This window comes from Mobula hypostoma, chromosome 3, assembly GCF_963921235.1.
Source record: "Mobula hypostoma chromosome 3, sMobHyp1.1, whole genome shotgun sequence".
Taxonomy (NCBI): Eukaryota; Metazoa; Chordata; class Chondrichthyes; order Myliobatiformes; family Myliobatidae; genus Mobula; species Mobula hypostoma.
In genome coordinates, this window is record NC_086099.1 from 154,071,005 (window position 1) to 154,098,515 (window position 27,511).

The window sequence follows — 27,511 nt, forward strand, 5'->3', positions numbered from 1 at the left end:
CATATCAACCACATGCAGGCAGATGGAACTTGTTTGGCATCATAGGTGGCAAGGCCTTTGACAAAGCTTGGCTTGGGTGCTGTTCCAGAACGTTACGTCACTGGATTCAGCATTGACTTGGCAGAAGACAGAGAGTGGCAGTTGATGGTTGTATCTGACAAGAAGCCTCTGACCACAAGGATCGCTGATGGGTCTGTTGTTATTTATTACCTACTTACATTCATCATTTAGGTGATAATGTGGAAAAATGGATCAGCAAATTTGCAGATGACACAAAAATTGGGGTCGTAGTGGACAGTGAGGAAGGCTATCAGCTGATCTAGACCGGCTGAAAAATCGCAGGTGGAATTTAATGCAGACAAGTGTGAGGTTTTGCTGTTTGGCAGGACAAACCAATGCAGTACTTACACAGTGAATGGTAGGACATCAAAGTGTGCAGTAGAACAAAGGGATCTGAGAATACAGATCAATAATTCTTTGAAAGTGGTATCACAGGTAGATAGGGTTGTAAAGAAAAAAATCGGCACATTATCTTTCATAAATCAAAGCACTGAGTACAGGGTGTGGAATGTAATGTTGAAATAGTGTGAGACATCGGTGAGGTTGAATGGGAATATTTATGCACTTGCCTACAGAAAGATATTAAAAAGCTTCAAAGAGAAAAGTGAGAAGGATGTTGCCAGGACTTAAGAACCTGAGTTACAGGTAAAGGTTGAATAGGTTAAGACTTTATTACCCAGAGTGCAGGGGAATGAGGGGAGATCTTAAATAAAATTATGATCAGTATAGATAGTGTTAATATATGTAGGCATTTTCCCCAGAGGTTGGGTGAGACTGGAACTAGAGGTAATAGGCTTAGGATGAAAGGTGAAATATTTAAGGGCAACCTCTTCAGTCACGGGTGGTCAGAATATGGAATGAGCTGCTGGCAGAAGTGGTGGATGCAGGTTCAAATGCAACATTTAAATGAAGTTTGGATAAATACATGTATGAGAGGGGTATAGAGGGTTATGGCCTGGATTGGTGTACGGAACTTGGCAGAAGAACAAGTTGGCACAGACTAGAAAGGCCAAACGACCTGTTTCTGTGCTGTACTGTTCCATGTTCTCTAATGAATGAGACAGGAAGTAATTTGTTTTCGATACATTTTGTAAAATTAGTCAATACTGTTCACAAGAAGTTACAGTTAATTTTAAAAGCGGATAGAACAATTAGCAAACTAACTTTGCATGAATAAAAATTAAATGTAAAACAATATTATATGTTGAGCCAATTGACAAATGAATGTCACAATTGAATCCTACTAAAATACAATAATGTAGTAAAGAATGAATATTTTCAATTAAGGAGTAATGCCACCTTTTTCGCCAAACCTATTGCGCTGTCATGTAGACAAACACACAAAATGTTTCATAAAATGTCTTATGGCAATTTGGCTTTTTTCTCCTCCTCACCCATGATAGTTTTCTCAGGAATGTAGCAAACAGGAAACACCCATAGTGCAAGGTTATGCAAAGATTAAAGAAAATAAAAGGCACTGTAAAACCAAAAGTAATTCGGCAATACAATGGTAATCTTGGGTTTTAGAAGCAAAAAATTTGTAGCAGTAAGGGAAAACTGAACACATAAAAGGGGAGAAAAGCTGTTTCACAAAGGAATAATGAAGTGCTAAATATTCATTTTAACCCTGGAAATGCAGAAAACAGGATAAACATGTGTGTCTATGGATCCCCTTGGCCTTTCAGCAGACTCCAGTAGAATCCAGTTAACTGGATTGGAAACAAATAATCTTTGACTAAGAAGGACTCCCTAAGAAGAGGACTAAAATCACACATATTTGACCATCCTTTTGATAATTCTTTTGTGACTTGGCATCAAGTTTTTACTGAAAAATAAAATGAGAAACGATTAGTTTTATTTGAAACAAATAGTGAAATGCGTTTTTTTTTGTGTCAAATCAAATCCGTGACGATTGTGCTGGGCAGTCCATGAGTGTTACTGAGGTTTCCAGCACCAATGTATTAACCCTAACCATACATGTGCACAATTCACTAACCCTAACCATACATTTTTGGAATGTGGGAGGAAACCAGAGTACCTGGAGAAAAGCCACACAATAATGGGGAGAACATACAGATTCCTTGCAGACAGCAATGAGTGACTGTCAGCAGAAGGAGGGAAAATGCACAACCAGTGTAGAGTACTCCTGTGGCTGTTCCCCCCCCCCCCAATAATAAGTATATAATATTAAATACAGTTGAGTGGAATGACCTACCAAGTCGGAGCCACAGTGACCAGGTCTCTGGCACAGAGTCTGGTGCCCTAGCTTAGAAGAGAAGAAGGTGAAGAGGACTGCAGTATTGATAGGAGATTCATTGGTCAAAGGAATAGAAACTTGATTCTGTGGGCACGATATAGACACCTGGATGGCATGTTGCCTCCCTGGTGCCAGGATCAGGGATGTCTCGGATCTGGTCCATGGCATTCTCAAGCGTGAGGGTGAGCAGCCAGAAGATGTGCATATTTGCAGCAATGACATAGATAGACAAGGTGAGGAGGTCCTGAAAAGAGATTTTAGGGAGCTAGATAGAATGCTGAAAAACAGGACCTCCTCGGTAGTAATGTCTGGATTGCTGCCTGTGCCACGTGCCAGTGAGGGTAAGAATAGGATGATTTGGCAGGTGAATGCGTGGCTGGGGAACTGGTATAGGAGGAAGGGGTTGGGTTACCAACAAAGGCAATGTGTAATGAGACTGCTCGCAAGGAGAGACTGATGATAGTGCAAAATTGCAGTCAACAGGATGAAACATAGAAAACCTACAGCACAATACAGGCCCTTCAGCCCACAATGCTGTGCCGAACATGTACTTACTTTAGAAATTACCTAAGGTTACCCATAGCCCTCTATTTTTCTAAGCTCCATGTACCTATCCAGGAGCTTCCTAAAAGACCCTATTGTATCTGCCTCCACCACCATCGCTGGTAGCCCATTCCACGCACTCACCATTCTCTGCATAAAAAAAGTCACCCCTGACATTCCTTCTGCACCTACTTCCAAGCACCTTAAAACTGTGCCTTCTTGTGTTAACCATTTCAGCCCTGGGAAAAGCCTCTGACTATCCACACGATCAATGCCTCTCATCAGCTTGTACACCTCTATCAGGTCATCTCTCATCCTCCGTCACTCCAAGGAGAAAAGGCCAAGTTCACTCAACCTATTCTCATAAGGCATGCTCCCCAATCCAGGCAACATCCTTGTAATTCTCCTCTGCAACCTTCTATAGTTTCCACATCCTTCCTGTAGCGAGGTGATTAGAACTGAGCACAGTACTCCAAGTGGGGTCTGACCAGGGTTCTATTTAGCTGCAACATTACCTCTCAGCTCTTGAACTCAATCCCACAGTTGATGAAGGCCAATGCACCGTATGCTTTCTTAATCACACAACCTGTGCAGCAGCTTTGAGTGTCCTACGGACATGGACCCCAAGATCCCTCTGATCTTCCACACTGCCAAGAGTCTTACAATTAATACAATATTCTGCCATCATATTTGACCTACCAAAATGAACCACCTCACACTTATCTGGGCTGAACTCCATCTGCCACTTCTCAGCCCACTTTTGCATCCTATCATTGTCCTGATAGGATGAGTTGCAATGTAAAAGGTGGACAAAATTGAAAAGCGTGAATACAGGACTGAAGGTGTTATATTTGCAGAATGAAGTAGATGAACTTTAGCAGTTACAGATTGGCATGTATGATGTTGTAGGCATCACTGAATCATGGCTGAAAGAAGATTATAGATGGGAGCTTAATATCCAAGGATACACATTGTATCAAAAGGACAGGTAGGAAGTTAGAGGGGATGGTGTTGTTCTGTTGGTAAAAAATGTGTATTATTTCTGTTTTTGCACAATTTTTAATCTATTCAATATACATAGACTGTAATTGATTTACTTTTTTTTTTCTCTTCTTTATTATGTTTGCATTGAACTGCTGCTGCTAAGTTAACAAATTTCATGACACATGCCGGTGATAATAAACCTGATTCTGAATATTAAATATGGATGAGTTATCAAGGTAGAAACTCTACTAATTCTGTGGAAATGAATTCCAAAGTACATTAAGTTATAGGCCTTTTTGAGAAATCCTTTAAAAATGTAATGTTGTGTGCCCCAGAGGCCAACTGTTGAGAATGGGTGTGCTGAAAGTTTAGTAGCAGAACTTGTTCCGGGGAAGTCATGTGTTGTGAAGATATGCATTTTGATTTAAACATAAACCTGAACTTTCTTTCAAGCCCAAAATCTTGCTCTGCTCCTCCTGACACATAATGCAATAATTTTATAAAAAAACTTGAACTTACTGTTCTGTTCCTCTTATGGCTGATATTCTTTACCATTCGATCAGTTTGATTAAAAAAAAGGTATCGCTTCTGTAATGCTTTACACTTAAATCTCACTGATGTTATTGTGACTTGACATAAATATGTTGGAGGGGATTTTGAGATGGATCTTACTTGATTATGCGAGCAATGAAAACCCAGAATCTCTGAACTGTGGGATGCTTCAACTTGGTTACGTTTGTTGAATGATTTTAAACTGCTTACGCACTGCATGGACAGAGATAAAATTATCATAAACGGCCATAAATTCAGATCTTTTAATGTGTCGTGTAGTGATGATTCTCAAAAGGATGATCTGCAGTGCCTGTTTAATAGATGGCAGGAAGCTTCTTGTTTAAAATGTCTTGTATCTGATGAAGACATTACGGACTGCAAATGCACTAATTTGGAGAGGAAGAAATATTTGTTTTACCCGGCGAATGCTTTTTATACAGTTAGTCTGGGTATACAAAGATAGAAAACATTTGTATCTTTAAGATCATGTATTAATTTTATTATTTTCCAATGATTGCCTCTAATGAAAATTATTATTTATTTTTAGTGAACGATAATATGTAGCAACAGGGATAATGAACCTGGTAACTATATATATTTTAATTTTTATGAGTAGCTCAGTAGAACATAGGCTATGACATCAGAAACTAGGCAGTGATCCTAAAGAGTACCAGAAATAATCAGGCAGCAATTGCTTCAGCTTGCACCTTTCTTACATAAAAGATGTTAGGAGAATGGAAATGATTCAACAACCTACAGCTTATGAGTCAGATACGCCCAGTTTTATTTTAGACAGTCATCAGTGTGAAGCTGAGAAATAAAACAAGTAGGAATCTCCTTGTTGTTTTGATCTCCAATGGATCAACTGCAACATAAAATACAAAAGGAATGGAAATTGTCTTGTATATTATAGTGCCTTGATGGTAGTAGGGGAACAGAGAAAACAGAAGCAGGAATATGCTATTTGGTAGATCAAGGCTACTCCACCGTTTAACAAAATCATGACTGATTTCCCTCAATGCTATTTTCCTGCTGTTTGCTATTGACTCTTCTAATGCAATATTCAGAAGGATATTGATCTGTTTTGTAAGAACAAGATTACAGAGCTTCCACAGTACCCTACCTGAAGAATTCTACGTATTTATCACCCTCTGAGTGAAGAAGTTTCTCATTCCCTTCTATTTCTTTTTCTTACATATCACATATGTTTGTATATCAGTAACAAGAAGAAATCTACAAGGTATACATACCACTGAAATCTTCCTAAGATTCTTCTATAAAATCTCTCAAATAGCCTGCATCATTTACCATCAGGTCAAGGGCAGCAGGCATATGGAAAAAAACACCTTGTTAATTTCATTCAAAATCAAACACTGCCCTTGGATATTACTTTCATATTCCTTTATTTTCAGTGTTCATGAATTGGCTCAAACAATTGTAGAAATTGGCCTGATACTCCTACCACAGCTACCTATTTAATGATAACTGAGAAAAGGCAATATATGTTACTCTTGCAAACACAGTTCACATCCTTTATTGGAAAATAATAAACAAATTATTCTTTGAGCTGTTAACTAAAAATGATGCTAGTAGCCTTAACTTTTACAAAATTAATCTAATTAAACATTGCTAAGACATAACTTTTCGGACTGACAGACTGGTAAATGGCTTCACAATTTAAGCCATTTATCAAGTGAAGAAATACCTTCCCACTTCAGTTCTATATGGGAAACTATTTAGTTTTGGACTCTAATATGTTATGTAACTCAGCTTTGCTCAAGTAATGTGATACCCATTTCTAATTCATCTTCCGTAAATTTTTCACTTGGCCATTATCAGAGGGCAGTTATCATACTGGGTTTGGAGTCATGTTTAGGCCTAACTGTGTAAAGAATACAAGATTCACCATACTGTTCCAACAAGATTGATGGGAAAATGAATGTTGCTAAATACAAAGAGATCCTGAATAAAGAAACTTGCTAACCTCCGCCAGGAAGCTTAAACTGGGGAGGAAGTTTGTCTTTCAGCAGGACAACTACCCAAAGCACACTGCAAGAACAACAATGGAATGGCTTCACATAATGAAAATTGATGTCCTTAAGAGGCCCAGTCAGAGTCCTGACCTTAACCCAAACATCTCCAGCAAGACATCAAGAGTGCTGTCCTCCACTGCTCCCCAACTAACCTGGCACATTTTGAGCAATTCTGTAAGGGGAAATGGACAATCTTGCTCCATCATATTGTGCAAAGCTAATAAATACTTATAAAGCTAATAGAGACTTATCCAAGAAGACAATTAGCTGTAATACTGTGAGAGGTGGTTCAACTAAGTACTGAGCAAAGGGGGCTGAATATTTTTGACGTACTGACATTTCTATTCTTAAATATTTAGTTTTTCATGTTTTACAAATTTCCCTGATTGTCTTTGGTTCTACTGTGGTGGGGGGGGGGAAGGAGCATGTGATTCACAAATAAAAACTCTTAGTTAAATTGATCAAATCCCTGGTCGTAATACTCATTTTTGTGAACAAAGGGTTAGGGGCTAAGTACAAGGCACTGATTCAGGGCTTACCAAATAATCATGGATTGCCTTAACCTACATTTAGACTAGGTAAATCCAATTAGTGCTAATAACACTGAGGATGAATTCTTACAATATGTAGAAACTGAATTTTTAGATTGCTATGTTAAGGACTCAGTTAGGGAGTATGATATTTTAAGCTTACCAGAAGGATTAATTAACAATCTTCTTGTGAAGATGCTTCAAGGAAAGTCACCATAATCTGATAGACTGTCCTAAAGACTTAAAATGTTTGAAATTTGAAATAAAGCCAGAAAATACTAGAAATACTCCGCAAATTAAGCAACATCAATGGAAAGTGAAAAGGGGATATCAGCCCCCAGCCTCCTGATGTTTTCTGCAAATTAAAACTTTAAATTCTCTCTTCCTCAGTTCTGATAAAGAGTCTTTGACCTAAAACATTGACCTTTTCCTCTCTCAAAATACGTTGCCCAAACTGCTGAGTATTTTAAGCATCTTCTGTTGTTAATCCAACAGTGGGGTAAAAACATACCTTGATGGTGGGGTGCATCAAAAAAATGTTCCCGGTAATACAGAAGAACAAGGTTTCAGTGAAAATGAGGGAGTAAAGTAAATTAAGCTCTACTGATATTAATTAGTTGAAAATGTGAAAATCCTAAGGACAAGAGTTCTGAAAGAGGTGACTATGAAAGCAGTTGGTGGTCTGGTTATAGTCTTCCAATATCCTACAGATTTCTTGAGTAATGTGATCTTACTATTTAACAAAGGAGATAGGGAATGTGAAGAGATATCTGCACCTGGGGAAGAAGCATCACGGTTAACTTGCATATTCTAATATAAAAGTACGCCATAAGACAAAGTATGGCTGAGCGTGAAGTCTCAGAAATATGAATAAGGATTAGTCACCAAAATGTTCTTCTAAACTATCTCCACTGGATATTATAGGATTGTAGCAACTCCAAGACAATAAGTCACCCGGATAGGATAAGAATACCCAGAGAACATAGATGAAAACCTTATTCATATATTTGGAGTCAACAGTATATACCATGTTGTCTTGGAACAACACAGCATTTTGGGGAAATAGATCTTTTATCAGGATAGAAGGTGCGAGAGAAAATGGAAAGGAATAATGGGTCTTTCCTGAGCCAACAAATGTTTCCAAGGCAACTAATTTCTACGGAGGTACAGGGAAAGGTGATAAGTCTCTAAAGCTGCAAGATGCTGACTTCTTCCAGCATTTTTTATATTGCTCCAGGTTCCCGCATCTGTAGTAACACATCTCTGTCCAAGTCATCTGCCGTGTCTCTTCAGAAGAACTTGCTGTCTGGCAAGTTAGACCAGTGCTGCTATTTCCCTCTGCCTAACTGTGCTTGTGCTTGGAGTTTCATCATGCTCAGATCCCATTTCTATACTGTCCTCACAGACTGTATTTCATCTGGTGACTGCAATTGAAGGTACCTTCTCATTTCCTTCAGCTTGCCTGTATTGATTATGCATAAGAACATAAGAAACAGGAGCAGGAGTAGGCCATCCGGCCCATCGAGGTTGCCCCACCGTTCAGTAAGATCATGGCTGATCTGTCTGTAAACTCAGCTCTATCTACCTGCCTTCTCACAACCTTTAATTCCCCTTAATTAGTTACATTGCTTGTGGATTTTAACTGATGAAGTGACAATGGTAAGATTATTCTTTGGAGAGTGAGAATTGCACACTTACACCATTTTCAGCATACAAGTCCCACAGGGGATTGTGGTTTGATAAGAAAGAGGGATGTAAAAGGACATGTAGTATGAGGATATCATCACTTCCAATGTTTTGAGCTATGTTTAAGGCTTTATATGATCAATATTTTGTATATATTTGCTTTCACACCCCTAAATTACATATTATTTAGTGCCTGAATATGTTACACTTTGGACATACTATATTCCACCTCAAATAGTGCAGAAATCAACGAATTCATTAAAATAATTAACAATTGAACAGCGTTCTCTGAGATTGTCAGGAATTATTTGTTTTCACAGTGCATATGAGGGAAGAATTTTAAGCATCTTCAGAATTTTAAATCCTTGTATTTCCAATCATTTGATTGTCCTTTGCAAATTATCCCTATTATTTCTGGATAGTTGATGGTTGAAAAAACCAGGGGCAATTGGGTTACAGGGAAATAAGCAGGATAAATGAGATTTCTCTGGTAGCAGGCAGAGACCTCTGAGTCATAAGAAAATATAATACAAATATGTAAGTTTAGGTGATTTTGAAGGATCCTAGCGAAAATCCATCAGTAACATGCCATTTGGGTACTTAACAACCCTTCTATTGGACCAGTGTTGGGATCACTTCCTTTGATGATAAGTCAGTGATTTGGATGATGGAATTGATAGCTTTCTGACCAAGTTTTCAGGAGATACAAAGGTAGGTGGAGGGACTGGTAGTGTTGAAGAAGCAGTCAGCAGGACTTGGAGAATGGACATGGAAGTGGCAGATAGAATACAGTGTAGTGAAGTATACCGTCATGCATTTTGGTAGAAGGAATAAAGACATAGACCATTTTCTAAGTGGGGACCAAATTCAGAAATCAGAGCTGTAAAGGACTTGTGAATCCTTGTGCAAGATTCCCTAAAGGTTAACTTGCAGGTTGAGTCCATGGTAAAGAAAGCAAATGCAATGTTAGCATGCATTTCGATAGGACTTGAATGTAAAAGCAAGGATGTAATACTGAAGCTTTATGAGGTATTGGTTCGATGGCACCTGGAGTATTGTGAGCATTTTGGGTCCCTTATTTAAGAAAGGATGTGCTGGCATTGGAAGGGTTCCAAAGGAGGTTCATAAGAATGACCCGAAGAAATGAAAGGGGGAGCATTTGATCCCTCTGGGCCTGTACTCAATGGAGTTTAAAAGGATAAGTGGGGATCACATTGAAACCTATTGGATAACCGACACATCAGTCATGAGTTGGAGAGCTCGAGAGAGGAGGCAGTGCACAGGTCCGGGATCTAAGGTTAAGAGGGGAGAGCTTGGCAGGAACTCAGCTATAACTGTAGCACCAATTGTGTGTTGGAGAGCAGGGAAGGTTCAGGCACGAAAGGGACAAACTGCCTAGCGGAGCAGTCATTGATGGAGTGGTCTGAGTCAGAATGGTAGGACTTTGGCTCATTCAGGCTTCGGTGAGGTAAGTGGGTAAGTAGACTTCATTTTTTCCTTGCATTTTTTGAGGAACAGAGAGCATGTCTATAGAGTTAGTACTTTGCTGTGGGTGTCAGATGTGGGAACCCTGGGAATCTTCCAGTCTCCCAGATGGCCACATCTGCGCCAGGTGCACCGAGATGCAGCTGCAGCTCCTGAGAGACTGTGTTAGGGATCTGGAGCTGCGGCTTGATGACCTACAGCTTATTAGAGAAAGTGAGTAGGAGATGGATTGGAGCGACAGGGAGTTAGTCACCCGAGACTGTGGGAATTAGATAAGTGTGTGTCAGGGAAAGGAAGGGAAAAGCTCATATAGTAGAGAGCACCCCTGTGGCCATCTCCTTCAGTAATTGTTATCTTGTTTTTGATACTGTTGGGGGGCAGGGGCGGTGAACTGACAAGGGACAACCACAGTGATCGGGTCCCTAGCACTGAGCCTGGTTCCGTGGTGCAGAAGGGAGAGAAGAAGGTGAGGAATACGGTAGTCATAGGGGATTCCATATGAGGGGAACAGACAATAAGTTCTGTCAGCCTGTTAGAGATACCTGCATGGTGTGTTGCTTCCCAGGTGTCAGGATGTCTCAGATTGGGTGCAGTGTATTCTGAAGGGAGAGGGTAAACAGCCAGAAGTCTTGGTACATGTTGGTACCAATGACATAGGTAGAAAAAGGGAGAATGTCCTGAAGAGAGAATTCAGGGAGTTGGATAGGAAGCTGAAAAGCAGGACCTCCAGGGAAGTAATTTCAGGATTGCTGCCTGTGCCACATGCTAACAAGCACCAGAATAACATCATCAAGCATATTAATGTGTGGCTGAGAGACTGGTGTAAGGGGCAGGGCTTCAGGTTCCTGGATCACTGGGGCCTCTTTTGGCCTGTACAAAAAGGACAGGTTACACCTGAACCCAAAAGGGTTCAATAACCTAACAGGCAGGTTTAATAGGGCTTAAACTAATTTGCCAGGGGGATGGGAACTGGAGTGATAGGGCTAAGGAAGGAGAAAATGGAAATAAATCAAAGATAATGTGCAACAGAAATGATAGAAAGGACAGGCAGGAGATGAGACATAATCACAGCCAGTGGGATAATTTACAGGGCAATAGAGGCATGGTGCAGTTAAAACAGAAAGCAACAAATACTGGACTGTAAGTTTTGTATTTGAATGCATGCAGCATTAAGAAATAAAATGGATGATCTTGAAATTCAGCTGCAGATTGGCAAGTATGACATTGTGGCCATCTCTGAAACTTGGCTAAAGGATGGCTGCCATTGAGAGCTGAAAGTCCAAGGATATACGGTATATTGGAAAGATAGGTTAGTAGGCAGAGGGGGTGGTGTGGACCTGTGTATAAGAGATAATATTAAATCATTAGAAAGAGATGACATAGGATTGTAAGGTGTAGTCTCTATGGGTTGAGTTAAGAAATGGCAAGGGTAAAAGGACCCTCGTGGCAGTTGTATACAGGCTTTCAAACAGCAGCCAGGATGTGGATTACAAATTACAGCAGGAGATAGAAAAGGCGTGTCAAAAGGGCAATGTCATGATATTCGTTGGGGATTTTAACATGAAAGTGGATTGGCAAAACCAGACCAGTAGTGGACCTCAAGAGAGAGAATTTGTAGAATGTTTAAGGGATGGCTTTTTAGAACAGCTTGTTGTTGAGCCCGCTAGGGGACCAGCTGTGCTGGATTAGGTGTTGTGCAATGATCCGGAAGTGATAAGAGAGCTTAATGTTAAGTCACCCTTAGGGAACAGTGATCACAATATGATCAAGTTCACTTTGAAATTCGAGAAGGAGAAACTAAATTCCAATGTGTCAGTACTTCAGTGGAATAAAGGAAATTACAATGGCATGAGAGGGAAACTGGCCAAAGTTGACTGGAAAGGAACACTAGCAGGAAGGACAGCAGAGCAGAAATGGCTGGAGTTTCTGTGAAAAATGATGGAAATGCAAGACGGATATATTCCAAATAAGAAGAAATTTTCAAATGGAAGAAGGACACTACCATGGCTGACAAGTGAAGTCAGAGCCAGAATAAAAGCAAAAGAGAGGGCATACAAGGAAGTCAAAGCGAGTGGGAAGATAGAGGATTGGGAAGCTTTTAAAAACTTGCAAAAGGAAACTAAGAAGGTCATCAGGAAGGAAAAGATGAATTATGAAAGGAAGCTGGCAGCTAATATCAAAGAAGATACTAAAAGCTTTTTTAAGTATACAAAGAGTAAAAGAGAGATGATGGTAGATATAGGACCAATAGAAAATTATGCTGGAGATATTGTAATGAGAGACGTAGAGATGGCAGAGGAACTGAATGCGTATTTTGCATCAATCTTCACAGTGGAAGACATCTGCAGTTTACTGGACATTAAAGAGTGTCAGAGAAGTTGAAGTATGTGCAGTGAAAATTACAACTATGAGGGTGGTTAAATCTCCTGGGCCTGATGGAATGTACCCTCGGGTTCTGAAGGAAGTAGCTGGAGAGATTGTGGAGGCATTAACAATGATCTTTCAAGAATCGATAGATTCTGTCATTGTACCGGGTGACTGGAAAATTGCAAATGTTACTCCGCTATTTAAGAAGGGTGGGAGGCAGCATAAAGGAAATTATAGACCTGTTAGCCTGATATTAGTGGTTGGGAAGTTATTGGAATCGATTGTTTGGGATGAGATTACGGAGTACCTGGAGGCACATGACAAGAGAGGCCAAAGCCAGCATGGTTTCCTTAAAGGAAAATCCTGCTTGACTACCCTACTGCAAATTTTTTTGAGGAAATTACAAGCAGGGTAGACAAAGGAGATGTAGTAGATGTGGTCTACTTGGATTTTCAGAAGGTCTGTTGACAAGGTCTCACACATGAGGCTGCTTAGCGAGATAAGAGCCCATGGAATTACAGGGAAGTTAGAAAATTACAGGATCAGCAGAAAACAGAGTGGGAATAAACGGATCCTATTCTGGCTGGCTGCTAGTTACCAGTGGAGTTCCACAGGGTTCGGTGTTGGGACCATTGCTTTTTACGATGTATGTCAATGATGTGGACTATGGGGTTAATGGATTTGTGGCTAAATTTGCCAATGATACAAAGATAGGTGGAGGAGTGGATAGTGTTGAGGAAACAGAGAGCCTGCAAAGAGACTTAGATAGTTTCGGGGAACAGGCAAAAAAAGTGGCAAATGAAATACAATGTTGAAAAGTGTACAATCATGCACTTAGGTGGAAGAAATATATGGGCAGACTATTACTTAGATGGGTAGAGAATTCAAAATGCAGAGATGCAAAGGGACTTGGGAGTCCTTGTGCAGGATACCCTAAAGGTTAACCTCCAGGTTGAGTCAGTGGTGAAGGCGGCAAATGCAATGTTGGCATTCATTTCTAGAGGTATAGAATATAAGAGCAGGGATGTGATGTTGAGGCTCTATAAGGCACTCAGACAAGTGGGTCACGGTTAGGAGGGGGAAGGGGAAGAGTCAGGTAATAGAGAGTACCCCGGTGGCTGTGCTCCTTAACAATAGGTACTCCTGTTTGAGTACTGTTGGGGGGGGAACAGCTTACCCGGGGGAAGCGACAGTGGCCGTGCCTCCGGCACAGAGTCCGGCCCTGTAGCTCAGAAGGGTAGGGAAAGGAAGAGGAGGGCAGTTGTAATAGGGGACTCGATAGTAAGGGGGTCAGATAGGCGATTCTGTGGATGCAGTCCAGAGACCCGGATGGTAGTTTGCCTCCCTGGTGCCAGGGTCCAGCATATTTCTGATCGTGTTCAAGATATCCTGAAGTGGGAGGGTGAGGAGCCAGAGGTCGTGGTACATATAGGTACCAATGACATAGGTAGGAAAACGGAAGAGGTCCTGAAAGGAGAATATAGGGAGCTAGGAAGAGAGTTGAGAAAAAGGACTGCAAAGGTAGTAATCTCGGGATTACTGCCTGTGCCACGCGACAGTGAGAGTAGGAATGCGATGAGGTGGAGGATAAATGCGTGGCTGAGGGATTGGAGCAGGAGGCAGGGATTCAAGTTTTTGGATCATTGGGACCTCTTTTGGCGCAGGCGTGACCTGTACAAAAAGGACGGGTTACACTTGAATCCTAGGGGGACCAATATCCTGGCAGGGAGATTAGCGAGGGCTACTGAGGTGACTTTAAACTAGAATGGTTGGGAGGTGAGAATCAAATTAAAGAGGCTAGGCGAGAGGAGGTTAGTTCACAACAGGGGGATGGGAACCAGTGCAGAGAGACAGAGGGGTGTAAAGTGAGGGTAGAAGCAAAAAGTAGTAAGGAGAAAAGTAAAAGTGGCAGGCTGACAAATCCAGGGCAAGCATCAAAAAGGGCCACTTTTCAACATAATTGTATAAGGGTTAAGAGAGTTGTAAAAGAGCGCCTGAAGGCTTTGTGTGTCAATGCAAGAAGCATTCATAACAAGGTGGATGAATTGAAAGTGTAGATTGTTATTATTAATGATTATGATATAGTTGGGATCACAGAGACATGGCTCCAGGGTGACCAAGGATGGGAGCTCAACGTTCAGGGATATTCAATATTCAGGAGGGATAGACATGAAAGAAAAGGAGGTGGGGTGGCGTTGCTGGTTAAAGATGAGATTAACGCAATAGAAAGGAAGGACCTAAGCCGGGAAGATGTGGAATCGATATGGGTAGAGCTGCATAACACTAAGGGGCAGAAAACGCTGGTGGGAGTTGTGTACAGGCCACCTAACAGTAGTAGTGAGGTCGGAGATGGTATTAAACAGCAAATTAGAAATGTGTGCAATAAAAGAACAGCAGTTATAATGGGTGACATCAATCTACATGTAGATTGGGTGAACCAAATTGGTAAAGGTGCTGAGGAAGAGGATTTCTTGGAATGTATGCGGGATGGTTTTTGGAACCAACTCGAGAGCAGGGTATTCTAGACTGGGTTTTGAGCAATGAGGAAGGGTTAATTAGCAATCTTGTCATGAGAGGCCCCTTGGGTAAGAGTGACCATAATATGGTGGAATTCTTCATTAAGATGGAGAGTGACATAGTTAATTCAGAAACAAAGGTTCTGAACTTAAAGAGGGGTAACTTTGAAGGTATGAGACGTGAATTAGCTAAGATAGACTGGCAAATGACACTTAAAGGATTGACGGTGGATATGCAATGGCAAGCATTTAAAGATTGCATGGATGAACTACAACAATTGTTCATCCCAGTTTGGCAAAAGAATAAATCAAGGAAGGTAATGCACCCGTGGCTGACGAGAGAAATTAGGGATAGTATCAATTCCAAAGAAGAAGCATACAAATTAGCCAGAAAAAGTGGCTCACCTGAGGCCTGGGAGAAATTCAGAGTTCAGCAGAGGAGGACAAAGGGCTTAATTAAGAAGGGGTAAAAAGATTATGAGAGAAAACTGGCAGGGAACATAAAAACTGACTGTAAAAGCTTTTATAGATATGTAAAAAGGAAAAGACTGGTAAAGACAAATGTAGGTCCCCTACAGACAGAAACAGGTGAATTGATTATGGGGAGCAAGGACATGGCAGACCAATTGAATAATTACTTTGGTTCTGTCTTCACTAAGGAGGACATAAATAATCTTCCAGAAATAGTAGGGGACAGAGGGTCCAGTGAGATGGAGGAACTGAGCGAAATACATGTTAGTAGGGAAGTGGTGTTAGGTAAATTGAAGGGATTAAAGGCAGATAAATCCCCAGGGCCAGATGGTCTGCATCCCAGAGTGCTTAAGGAAGTAGCCCAAGAAATAGTGGATGCATTAGTGATAATTTTTCAAAACTCATTAGATTCTGGACTAGTTCCTGAGGATTGGAGGGTGGCTAATGTAACCCCACTTTTTTAAAAAAGGGGGGAGAGAGAAACCGGGGAATTATAGACCGGTTAGCCTAACATCGGTGGTGGGGAAACTGCTGGAGTCAGTTATCAAAGATGTGATAACAGCACATTTGGAAAGTGGTGAAATCATCGGACAAAGTCAGCATGGATTTGTGAAAGGAAAATCATGTCTGACGAATCTCATAGAATTTTTTGAGGATGTAACTAGTAGAGTGGATAGGGGAGAACCAGTGGATGTGGTATATTTGGATTTTCAAAAGGCTTTTGACAAGGTCCCACACCAGAGATTAGTGTGCAAACTTAAAGCACACGGTATTGGGGGTAAGGTATTGATGTGGATAGAGAATTGGTTAGCAGACAGGAAGCAAAGTGTGGGAATAAACAGGACCTTTTCAGAATGGCAGGCAGTGACTAGTGGGGTACCGCAAGGCTCAGTGCTGGGACCCCAGTTGTTTACAATATATATTAATGACTTGGATGAGGGAATTAAATGCAGCATCTCCAAGTTTGCGGATGACACGAAGCTGGGCGGCAGTGTTAGCTGTGAGGAGGATGCTAAGAGGATGCAGGGTGACTTAGATAGGTTGGGTGAGTGGGCAAATTCATGGCAGATGCAATTTAATGTGGATAAATGTGAAGTTATCCACTTTGGTGGCAAAAATAGGAAAACAGATTATTATCTGAATGGTGGCCGATTAGGAAAAGGGGAGGTGCAACGAGACCTGGGTGTCATTATACACCAGTCATTGAAAGTGGGCATACAGGTACAGCAGGCGGTGAAAAAGGCGAATGGTATGCTGGCATTTGTAGCGAGAGGATTCGAGTACAGGAGCAGGGAGGTACTACTACAGTTGTACAAGGCCTTGGTGAGACCACACCTGGAGTATTGTGTGCAGTTTTGGTCCCCTAATCTGAGGAAAGACATCCTTGCCATAGAGGGAGTATAAAGAAGGTTCACCAGATTGATTCCTGGGATGGCAGGACTTTCATATGAAGAAAGACTGGATGAACTAGGCTTGTACTCGTTGGAATTTAGAAGATTGAGGGGGGATCTGATTGAAACGTATGAAATCCTAAAGGGATTGGACAGGCTAGATGCAGGAAGATTGTTCCTGATGTTGGGGAAGTCCAGAACGAGGGGTCACAGTTTGAGGATAAGGGGGAAGCCTTTTAGGACTGAGATTAGGAAAAACTTCTTCACACAGAGAGTGGTGAACCTGTGGAATTCTCTGCCACAGGAAACAGTTGAGGCCGGTTCATTGGCTATATTTAAGAGGGAGTTAGATATGGCCCTTGTGGCTACGGGGATCAGGGGGTATGGAGGGAAGGCTGGTGCAGGGTTCTGAGTTGGATGATCAACCATGATCATAATAAATGGCAATCCAGGCTCGAAGGGCCGAATGGCCTACTCCACCTATTTTCTATGTTTCTAGGTGAGACCACACTTGGAGTATTGTGTGCAGTTTTGGGTTCCTTATTTTAGAAGGGATATACTGACATTGGAGAGGGTTCAGAGAAGATTCACAAGAATGATTCCAGGAATGAAAGGGTTACCGTATAAGGAATGTCTGGCAGCTCTTGGGCTGTATTCCCTAGAGTTCAGGAGAATGAGAGGGGATCTCATAGAAACATTGCGAATGTTAAAAGGCCTGAACAGATTAGATATGCCAAAGTTATTTCCCACGTAGGGGAGTCCAGGACAAGAGGGCACCACTTCAGGATTGAAGGACGGCCATTTAGAATAGAGATGCGGAGAAACTACTTTAGTCAAAGAGTGGTAAATCTGTGGAATTTGTTGCCACGAGTGGCTGTGTAGGCCAAATCATTGGGTGCATTTAAGGCAGAGATAGATAGGTTCTTGATTAGCCAGGGCATCAAAGGGTATGCAGAGAAGGCATGGGAGTGGGGATGACTGAAAGAATTGGATCAGCCCAGGATTGAATGGCGGAGCAGACTCGATGGGCGAATGGCCTACTTCTGCTCCTGTATCTTATGGTCTTATACTGAAAGGCCAAGATAGAGTGAATGTCGAGAGGATGTTTCCTATAGTCAGAGAGTCTAGAAACCAGAGGGCATGGCCCCAGAATAGGACGTCCCTTTAGAACAGAGAGAAATTCATTGCCGCAGTTGGCTATGGAGGCCGTCATTGGGTGTATTTAAAGTGAAGGTTGATAGGGTCTTGATTAGTAAAGGTGTCAAAGATCACAGGGAGAAGGCAGAAGAGGGATCATATATCAGCCATGATGGAATAGAGGAGCAGACTCAATGTACCGATTGGCCTAATTCTGCTCCTTGTCTTATCATCTTGTGGTATTTTTCAGAAAGTGTTATTTTAAAAACTAAAACCAGGACTGCTCATAATTTTTCCCTCCCCCCTCTTCCCTCCCTCCCTTCATATCCTGTTTGGGTTTGATCCTTCCCCTTGAAACCTCACCATCGTTTGTGTAGCAGAGGGCCTAATATTAATCTTTTCATCCATGCAGGCCGCCTGTGGGAGGCATGCCCAATTTTTGCAACTCACAGTGAGTATGCTGACATGGCCTGAAAACTTGTCACTATCTAACCTTAGGCCTTTCTGCATGTACATGGCAATTACACAACACAAAGTCTGACCTCAAAATAGCTGTAAGATGAATTCTACCCTTTATTTATAGCCGTGAAAGACAGAAAAGGAGGAACTGGATAAGCAGTTTAATAAAGCCCCTAGAATTCAGTAGATAAATTTAACAATTGTATTAATGAAAATTTGTAAGGTCTAGACCTTAAAAGCCTAAGAGAGTCAAAGCAAACTTCAATTCTTTCTAATTAACTAAACATGTTTCTAATAGCAATATAATTAAAGCTAGTCCAATTTAGAAGCAATTTTAGGTCCAAACTAGTAAAAGTTGGTAGCTTTCCTCCCCGTTCAGGGCATTGTTTCTTATTTCAAGATTACTGATCTGAATTTAAATTTCTCAGCTGCTTTGGTGGGATTTGAATTTGGGACCTGGAACTGCTTGTTCAGTTTTCAAAATTAGTAAAAACATGTGATCAATGCTAAGGCCTCATCTTAGTGAATTTTACGCAATGTGAAAGATAGGGATCAGAGCATAACAGTTTGATGCTGTTGTGAAATTCTGGAATATTGTTCATCTAAGGCATTTTTCAAATTGTCCCAAAGATTATTCTGCTAAATTTGCCCGTGAATGTGCCATATATCCAAAATTAGTAAATTCTCTTGTTTGAAGAATCAAAATAGTTCCCAATACAGTTAAACCCAATACCTCAGAGGTGGTTGGCTATTGTATTTGATAATGATAGGAAACCAGGAGAGTTTTTAAAGTGGAAAAGATGTTACACTTGGGCAGTTACATTCTTTCGACCTCAGAAACTAGGTCCAGTGGTACAAATAGTCTTTGCAACTTAGGTCTTCCTTGGTTGCAGTGGGTGACCATGACTTTTTCTGTGCCTCGTCATGCCCTTTGCCCTCCACAGAGTGTTGCAGAATTACCTTCCTGGCCATTGGATCTCACTGTTGATATCATTATCCTGTTGTTTATTCTGTTGTTCAGAAATACTGATGGTGTGGCCTCTTGTTCCTGACTCATTTTGAAATAATCAGTAAATTCTTAGTCATTAATGGAAGTCAGAGTTTATAAATAGATATTCTAGAAAATATACCAAGGATATACCAAAAAACTCAAGGATTTCAACTAGAAGGAAAAGATTGGATAAACTGGGATTATTTCCTTTGGATCGAAGGATACTGCAGTGAGATTTAAATGATATATTGTACCAAATTGAAATAGAGTCGATAGGAGGGGTCTGATTTCCTCAGTGGAAGTTGTAATCGATGCTTATTGATCTCCCCTTCAGGACACATGGCAGTTCTCATCAAGGGGTCAGCAGTGGAAAGAATGAGCAGCTTCAAGCTCCCGGATGTTAACATCAAGAAAGATCTATCCTGGACCCAACATATTGATGCAATTATAAAGAAAGCATGTCAGCTGCAAAATTTCATTAGGATTTTGTGGAGATTTGGTTCATTTAAGGAATTTTTCTAAGTTGATCGCCATTCTTTAATTTCTCTGCTCTAAATTGCTTTACCATTTTCCCAGTATGCTGTTGGGACCCTGCCCCCTCTTCTGCCCAATTCTAAGGAAGCTTTTAATTATATTTTATTCTGTAACTCAACATTTTATTACTTTTGAAGAATGGTATGATAAAGAAAGAGGAGGCATTGGCTAGGAAGTAGATGACCTCCAGTCATCAATATTATAACAACAGAATCAGAAAATTAAGAGTTCCACCAGAAATGGGCCAAACTCCTGAAACTTCCAGCATTGTTTGTGTATATCCATACCTCAATGACTGCAGTCGTTTGAGAAAGTAGTTCACCATCACTTTCTGAAGGCAATTAGAGATGTACAGTTAAATGTGGGTCAGTTGCAAGCTTACATCCTTTAAATGCATAAAATAAAATTACATCCTTTAAATGCATAAATAAGATCTAAATCTTATCCCTTACCCTAAACTAATGCCCTCTGACTTAGGAAACCTTTCCTATGGGGAAAAGCTTCCTATCACCTACATTATTTTGTACAGCTCTATCCAGCAGTCCATTAGATTCCTGCACTTCTAAGAAAATAAACCCAGCTGTCTCATCTTTCCATAGAGCTGAAATATTCCTTCCATGGCAGTATCCTGGTAAAACTTCTGTAAACCTTTTCCAATGCAATGGCATTCTTCTTCGCGTGGTGACCAGATCTATATCTCAGCTTTGATCTCACCAAAGTTTTATAAAATTTTACCAGGGCTTACATGCTTTTAAATTTTATGACCTGGCTTATGTAAGAAAACATTCCATGTGCCTCCTAATCTACCTGTGATACCATCTTTAGGGATCTCTGAAGTTGTATATGGAGTATTACTATCATTAATGATTACTACCATTATTGGTTACCATTAATGGAGAATTACTAATTTACATACTTCAGTGATAAATTTACTTTAAACTTTAATAAACATCCCAATATGACTTCTACTCAACATAAAACAGCAAAGATGGTACCTCATAAAACAATATGACGAATAAACTGTTTACACAAACAACAGGAATTCTGCAGATGCTGGAAATTCAAGCAACACACATCAAAGTTGCTGGTGAACGCAGCAGGCCAGGCAGCATCTGTAGGAAGAGGTGCAGTCGACGTTTCAGGCCGAGACCCTTCGTCAGGACTAACTGAAGGAAGAGTTAATAAGAGATTTGAAAGTGGGAGGGGGAGATCCAAAATGATAGGAGAAGACAGGAGGGGGAGGGATGGAACTGTTTACACCATGGGATCCTGTGCTGCACATGAGTTTAATGCTCTTATCTTTCTATTTCAATGCAGATACCAGCAATGTTAAATGAGATGTGTAGAATTCTAAAATGTAAGTGACTGACATGATACTTCACTGAAAGCCAGTTCAAGCAACTCCAAGGAATGTGATAGAATGATTATCAAATACAGTTGTGCAGTGTGGAAGATTCCCCAAGATCCAAGGAAAAGTAACATTAGCAAATTTGCCAATGACACAAAGCTGGGTGGCAGTGTGAAATGTGAGGAGAATTATGAGAATGCAAGGTGACTTGGACAGGCTGGGTAAGTGGGCAGATGCATGGCAGATGCAGTTTATTGTGGATAAATGTGAGGTTATCCACTTTGGTGGTAAGAACAGGAAGGCAGATTATTATCTAAATGGAGTCATGTTAGGAAAAGGGGAAGTACAATGAGATCTAGGTGTTCTTGTACATCAATCACTGAAAGCAAGCATGCAAGTACAGCAGGCAGTGAAGAAAGCTAATGGCATGCTGGCCTTCATAACAAGGGGAATTGAGTATAAGAGCAAAGATGTCCTTCTGCAGCTGTACAGGGCCCTGGTGAGACCACACCTGGAGTACTATGTGCAGTTTTGGTCTCCAAATTTGAGGAAGGACATTCTTGCTATTGAGGGAATGCAGCGTAGGTTCACAAGGTTAATTCCCAGGATGGCAGGACTGTCATATGTCGAAAGATTGGAGCGACTGGGCTTGTATACTCTGGAATTTAGAAGACTGAGAGGGGATCTTATTGAAACCTATAAGATTATTAAGGGATTGGACACACTAGAAGCAGGAAGCATGTTCCCGCTGATGGGTGAGTCCAGAACCAGAGGCCACAGTTTAAGAATTAGGGGTAGGCCATTTAGAACGGAGTTGAGGAAAAACTTTTTCACCCAGAGAGTGGTGGATATATGGAATGCTCTGCCCCAGAAGGCTGTGGAGGCCAAGTCTCTGGATGCTTTCAAGAAAGAGATGGATAGAGCTCTTAAAGATAGCGGAATCAAAGGTAATGGGGATAAGGCAGGAACTGGATACTGATTGTGGATGATCAGCCATGATCACAGTGAATGGCGGTGCTGGTTCAAAGGGCCGAATGGCCCACTCCTACACCTATTGTCTATTGAATCAATACTGCAACCACACGATTGTGCACACTTCCTTGAACTATAGCACCTTGTGTATCAACATGATTCCATTTTATCAGTCCATTGTTTTTAAATTAGTGTGCTGCATCATATAAGTGTAAATGACTTTCCTTGCAGTGGCCCTAAGTTTATTTCGAAGTTATCCAAAGTTCCAACACTCTTCCTCCTGAAATATAAAATAACCTGCCTCACATCTCACCAGGTCGATGTTCTGGACTGATGCCTGTGAGGGAAATAGTAAAATAACACTGTCCATTCTGATTTGTTGGACAGACTTGTGTGAAAGTGAATTAGTATCTTCTGAAAAAAGGAGTGAAAGTTCACCAAATTTTTTCAAAAAGTCAAGATAGGAATTAGAAAAGCAAAATAGACATTAATTTGAGGAATACTTTTAATACATTTACGTATTAGCGTTCCCCAAATAAATCAACAGATTGCCAGTCAATCCAATGTATATTTTGCATAATAGTATTACTGAAGGGCTGAATAATGATACTAGTTTCTTCTGAACTACATACTTATGTTTACATTCCGTAAATGTATGAATTTAACTTGGGGAAGATTTTGTGTCTGCATTTTTTTTTGTTTTTGGATTGTATGACTGTAATTCATCATCTCAGATGCTTTTATACAAGCTGAAAAGAAATCTCGGTGAGATGAGATGAGATTTAACCTGCCCAGTCTATTTAAACTTCCTCATTCCTTTTCTTAACTGTAAGATCTCTCTTAAAATACTTCAAATTTAATACAAGATAATACAAATCATCATGAACATTATCACCAGTGATACATCGGACACAACTGCATGGACTAGATAGTAGTAGTAGGCAGCCATCGATCCCAGGGGTCATGGGATTGTGCCTCTGGTGGACTGTGTCCCCTCCAGAGCACAAGCCTGGGTGGGAAGACTTGAAGAATCGGCTGTTGCCCATGCAGAGGGCTCCCCCTTCCAAGTTACTGATGTAGTCCAAGGGAAGGGCAAACACTGATACAGCTTGGCACCAGTGTCATCATAGAGGTTGCCAGAGTGAAGTTGTAAACAATATCAAACTGCCTTAGGGAACCTGCCTAGGGTTTCTTCCTCGGCATTTACTCCCAAAGCCTTTCCCGTGGGTGGGTATGGCCACAGTAAAATCCATTCAAGGCTGATGAGCCCCACCTGTCCCCATTGTCCCCATCTGGACTAGATACATGCTGGAGAATTTAATAACAAAATAAAAGTACCTTTCTGGCTGATGAGAGATCTTGATCCCACTGCCTAAACAAGGAATGTTTTCTTGATATGTACAATATTACTAGAAGTAAAAGGCACACAGGATTTAATAAACTTTGATGCTAATAAGTAATTTCTAAAGTATGTAAGCTGCTTTGAGAAGATAGTTTGAAGTAAAGCCATAAATAGCAAAGACTATTAGCAATTTTTCTGTCTCTTCAATACTCATTTTGCTGTCCCACTTGATCTCTACTCACATTACCTCAATGGGAAAGTTATCTAATAATGTAAATACAATTACAAATAAGGGCAATTTCTGTATTTTTTTTTACTAAATGTAATCTATTAACCAGCAGATCAGAGATACAATTATGTTGCATTCTAGGGTTCAGTGTTGGCTGAACCCAGAGCAATGTAATGTCATAGCTTGCAACAGGCTCCTTAACAGCCCATACATATGGAGATTAGGAAATTGGTAGCTGGTTTATTATCGTCACCTACTAAGTAGTGAAAAGCACTTGTCTGCATGCCTTCCAGACAGATCATTTCATATCTAGGAAGCTTTTTTTAAAAAAAGGATAAAAAAGCAGAATGCAGAACACTGTTACAGCTGCAGAGGAAGAGTTGTGCAGGTAAATAAATAAAGTGCAAAGGGCATGATGAGGTAGTTTGAGAAATCAACAGCTTACCTTTAATGTATGAGGTACAATAAGGAGTCTCATAATCACGGCATTGAAGCTGTCCTTGAGCTTGGTAGTATGTGTTCTTACATTTCGTAAATTGTTCACATCATTTATGAAATGTTAAGAGTAGAAGTATCTGACAGAAACTTGATATATTAGATAAATAACAAAGTAAAAATACCCTATGTAACATCACAGCTGTGCTATCCAACTAAATTTAAAAGAATGCATTTCACATTTGGTTGTTTGATGTCCAGATCAGTTGCAATAAATTAGAGGAAGACTTAATTCCCATTGTTAAGGAAGTTGGCATGTTCACTCAACCTCCTAGCAGGGAAGATGGTGGAAAGCCCTACTAATGATGTGATGGACAGTCAGAGTTCAGTCGTTATTCAAAAACCTGAGTTCCCAGCATACAATTTGGAAAAATGGAGGGGGTAATGAATTGTAATATGCTAAAGGAAGCTTTAATTTAAAAAAATTGTTACCTAGATTGCAGCCCTGAAAAATTACATTATTTATGATTAGCAATTAAATATTGCCAGGTAGGAAACTGGCAGATTATAGATGTTTGTTATCAATAAAGTTATATTTTCAGTAAACCAATTTACTCCTGAAAGATTCTGTACTGGAGCCATTAGGTATAGTCAGAATTCATGACTTAAATGAGAACAAACTTGGAAGCATTCACAAGTAGTTAATTCAATAATGCATGCACCAATTACATAAAACAGCATGTAGCAGACAGCTAACTACTGTCTGTAACAGAATGAACAAGTTCAGATTAATTGTGTGCCACGATTCTTTTCTTGCTCTTGGAGCAAACTATTTTCTCACATAGTACTTCCTCCAATTTTAATCAATCTTTGCTTAGCACAATACATTTTAAATAAAAATGGCAAAAGAACATCAACCACCACCTTTTATTAAATAACCTTTCAAATTACTTTGGGGATGTGGCTCATGACCAACTGGGGAAAGATCAACCACTTCTATCATTTTCAAGAGAAGTAAAATTCAAAGCTAACAAAATCCCTGCATTTGGAAATAGCTTTGATGTTGCCGCAGTTGACATAGCTTGGGTGCCAAGTATGCATTTCTTTAAAAAGCCTACCATATCAGAGCCCTGTTGTTGTGGAGTTACAGAATGAATGAAAGAGTGGTACCAGTTAAGTGCATTCGGTGTTGGCCTCAGTGCTGCCTGCATGCAGTTGGCCCTCTTGATTGCATAGCATTGAGATGAGCAAAAAAAAATGCATATTAGATTCTAACACTTTATTTTTAAGAATTCTGCTAAAATTTAACTGCACCCATATACAAAAGGATTTTACTGCCTTCTGCAGTCCTTGTATGTCTACTTCTTGGCATAATTTCATATTTCAGTCTATTGGCCATGATTCAGGTGAGAATCAGTGAATCCAGCTATTGTCGAATGGTGCAAATCAAGACAGTATATAGTTTTTTAAATCTAGGAAATGTGCACAGCTACTATTGTTCTGTGAGTGCATGTGTAATTCAGAAGTATGGTCCAGAGATACAAAGAAAATTCAGATGGAGATATTGGAGAGTGAATCCTCAACATCATTCACTAGATTAGACGCCATGGCATTACAGCAAATATAAAATAAAAATAAATCAGGGCTCCTAAGCATTGAAACTGCTTAGGGGAAGCATTTAAGGCAGAAAGGCCACTGAAAATACTGTGACTGAGCAACTTTGAAACTGAATCATCATTTGACAAATTCTGGCGAAACTTACTGAAACTGAAGAACATCACTGGCAGCCTGAGACTGCATGGGATTATGACAACCAACATGAGTGTACAAACCTAGATGATCTCATCTTTCCCCACCCCCCAATCTACCAGTGCAGATGCAACTATCCTTGACAGCATAGATTGAGGTGACAAATGCATAGCACAAATGAAGATGAAATTCTGTCTTCACACAAAGGACATCTTCCTGTGCCAAATGAGATAAGATTCAGATGATATCCAGCAGGTTATATTTGGACAAACATATGCGATTGGAAATTAGCATCAGCAGAATTGAATTATATCACAATATATAACCTTGTGGCTTTTACAATTACTAACAAGTCAGTGGAATTCAATGAACAATGTAACATGTTGTCAACAGCACCAAGCGTACCTTAAAAAAGTAGCACGCTGGTGAAAGATTCTATTTGTGGTAAACAGCAGAAGTAGCAGTTATGAGTCGAATGCTAGCCAATCCCACAACCAAAGGATCAGATCAAATCTGCAGTTCCGCAAATCTCGTAATCAATGGTGATAGAGAGACAGCTAATAGGAAAAATGAATTTTGTCATCTCAATTAATGATGAGGTTCAGAACACTAATGCAAAAGAAAAGGCAAGACTTGGATTTTTAGCTAGCTGTTGGCAAACCATTTACTATCACAAAAGCTTGTATTTACTTAGGCAGGTTAGTTCACTTGGAATGCACTGTATTAGTAAAAACGAGCTTGATCAACAACCCAGCTGTGGCGCTGAAGATTTAGCTTCATGGATATACTAGTAACAGTGCTGAAGGCCTATGCTACAGATTTATTTGTTCTTGGAGTCAAAATTATTTCAGCACAGCTACAATAGCAACTATCTGAATTTACAAATATTACTGTATTAGTTTTATTTTTAAAATGTTGACAAATAAAATTATCAAAGTGTATATTGTGAATTACGTACAATTTTTAAAAATGACACAATTCCTTGACACATTCTCCAAAACTTTGAAATTACACCACAATCAAGTATGTGGAGAAAATTAAATAAATTTGAAACAAGATTCAATTAAGAATTCTCTATTCTGTGGGGAATTTATGCATCATAGGAATTGTTTTTAAGATGAGGAAACAGTCGAATAGTAATAGATTTTCAGATTTGACTTAGCATCAACTCTACTATGAGAAATCAAAACCACCAATAATCCATTATATCATTGTAAAGTTATGTTCATGCTCATGGCAGATACGCATGTTCACTCCTGCAGCAGCTACCGAGGATGGTGTTGTTCAGAAGGCATAACAGTATTTTCCTCTTTGGTTTTCACAAATACTTGGGATCCTACAGTCAGAAACACAGAATGTCCTGAGGTAGTCGGTAGCTTGTGAAACAGATATACCCCAAAGGTCATCTGGAAAGAATGAGACTATTGTTAACAGCTGTTT

General features: G+C 40.2%; 1 protein-coding gene and 1 long non-coding RNA gene across 4 annotated transcripts in view; one reads left to right on the plus strand and one right to left on the minus strand.

Annotated features, from left to right (window-relative positions):
• LOC134344336 (uncharacterized) overlaps nt 1-27,511 on the plus strand; it is a 59,558-nt gene that overhangs the window by 5,079 nt on the left and 26,968 nt on the right. The window lies entirely within an intron of this gene.
• mocos (molybdenum cofactor sulfurase) overlaps nt 18,814-27,511 on the minus strand; it is a 139,292-nt gene continuing 130,594 nt past the window's right edge. Inside the window, exon 14 of one of the 2 annotated variants that reach the window (XM_063043925.1) lies at nt 18,814-27,477. In XM_063043925.1, coding sequence (XP_062899995.1) covers nt 27,337-27,477 — 141 coding nt within the window. In that variant the 3' untranslated portion in view covers nt 18,814-27,336. The remainder of the gene's footprint in view (nt 27,478-27,511) is intronic. The other variant, XM_063043924.1, reaches the window with a different exon arrangement.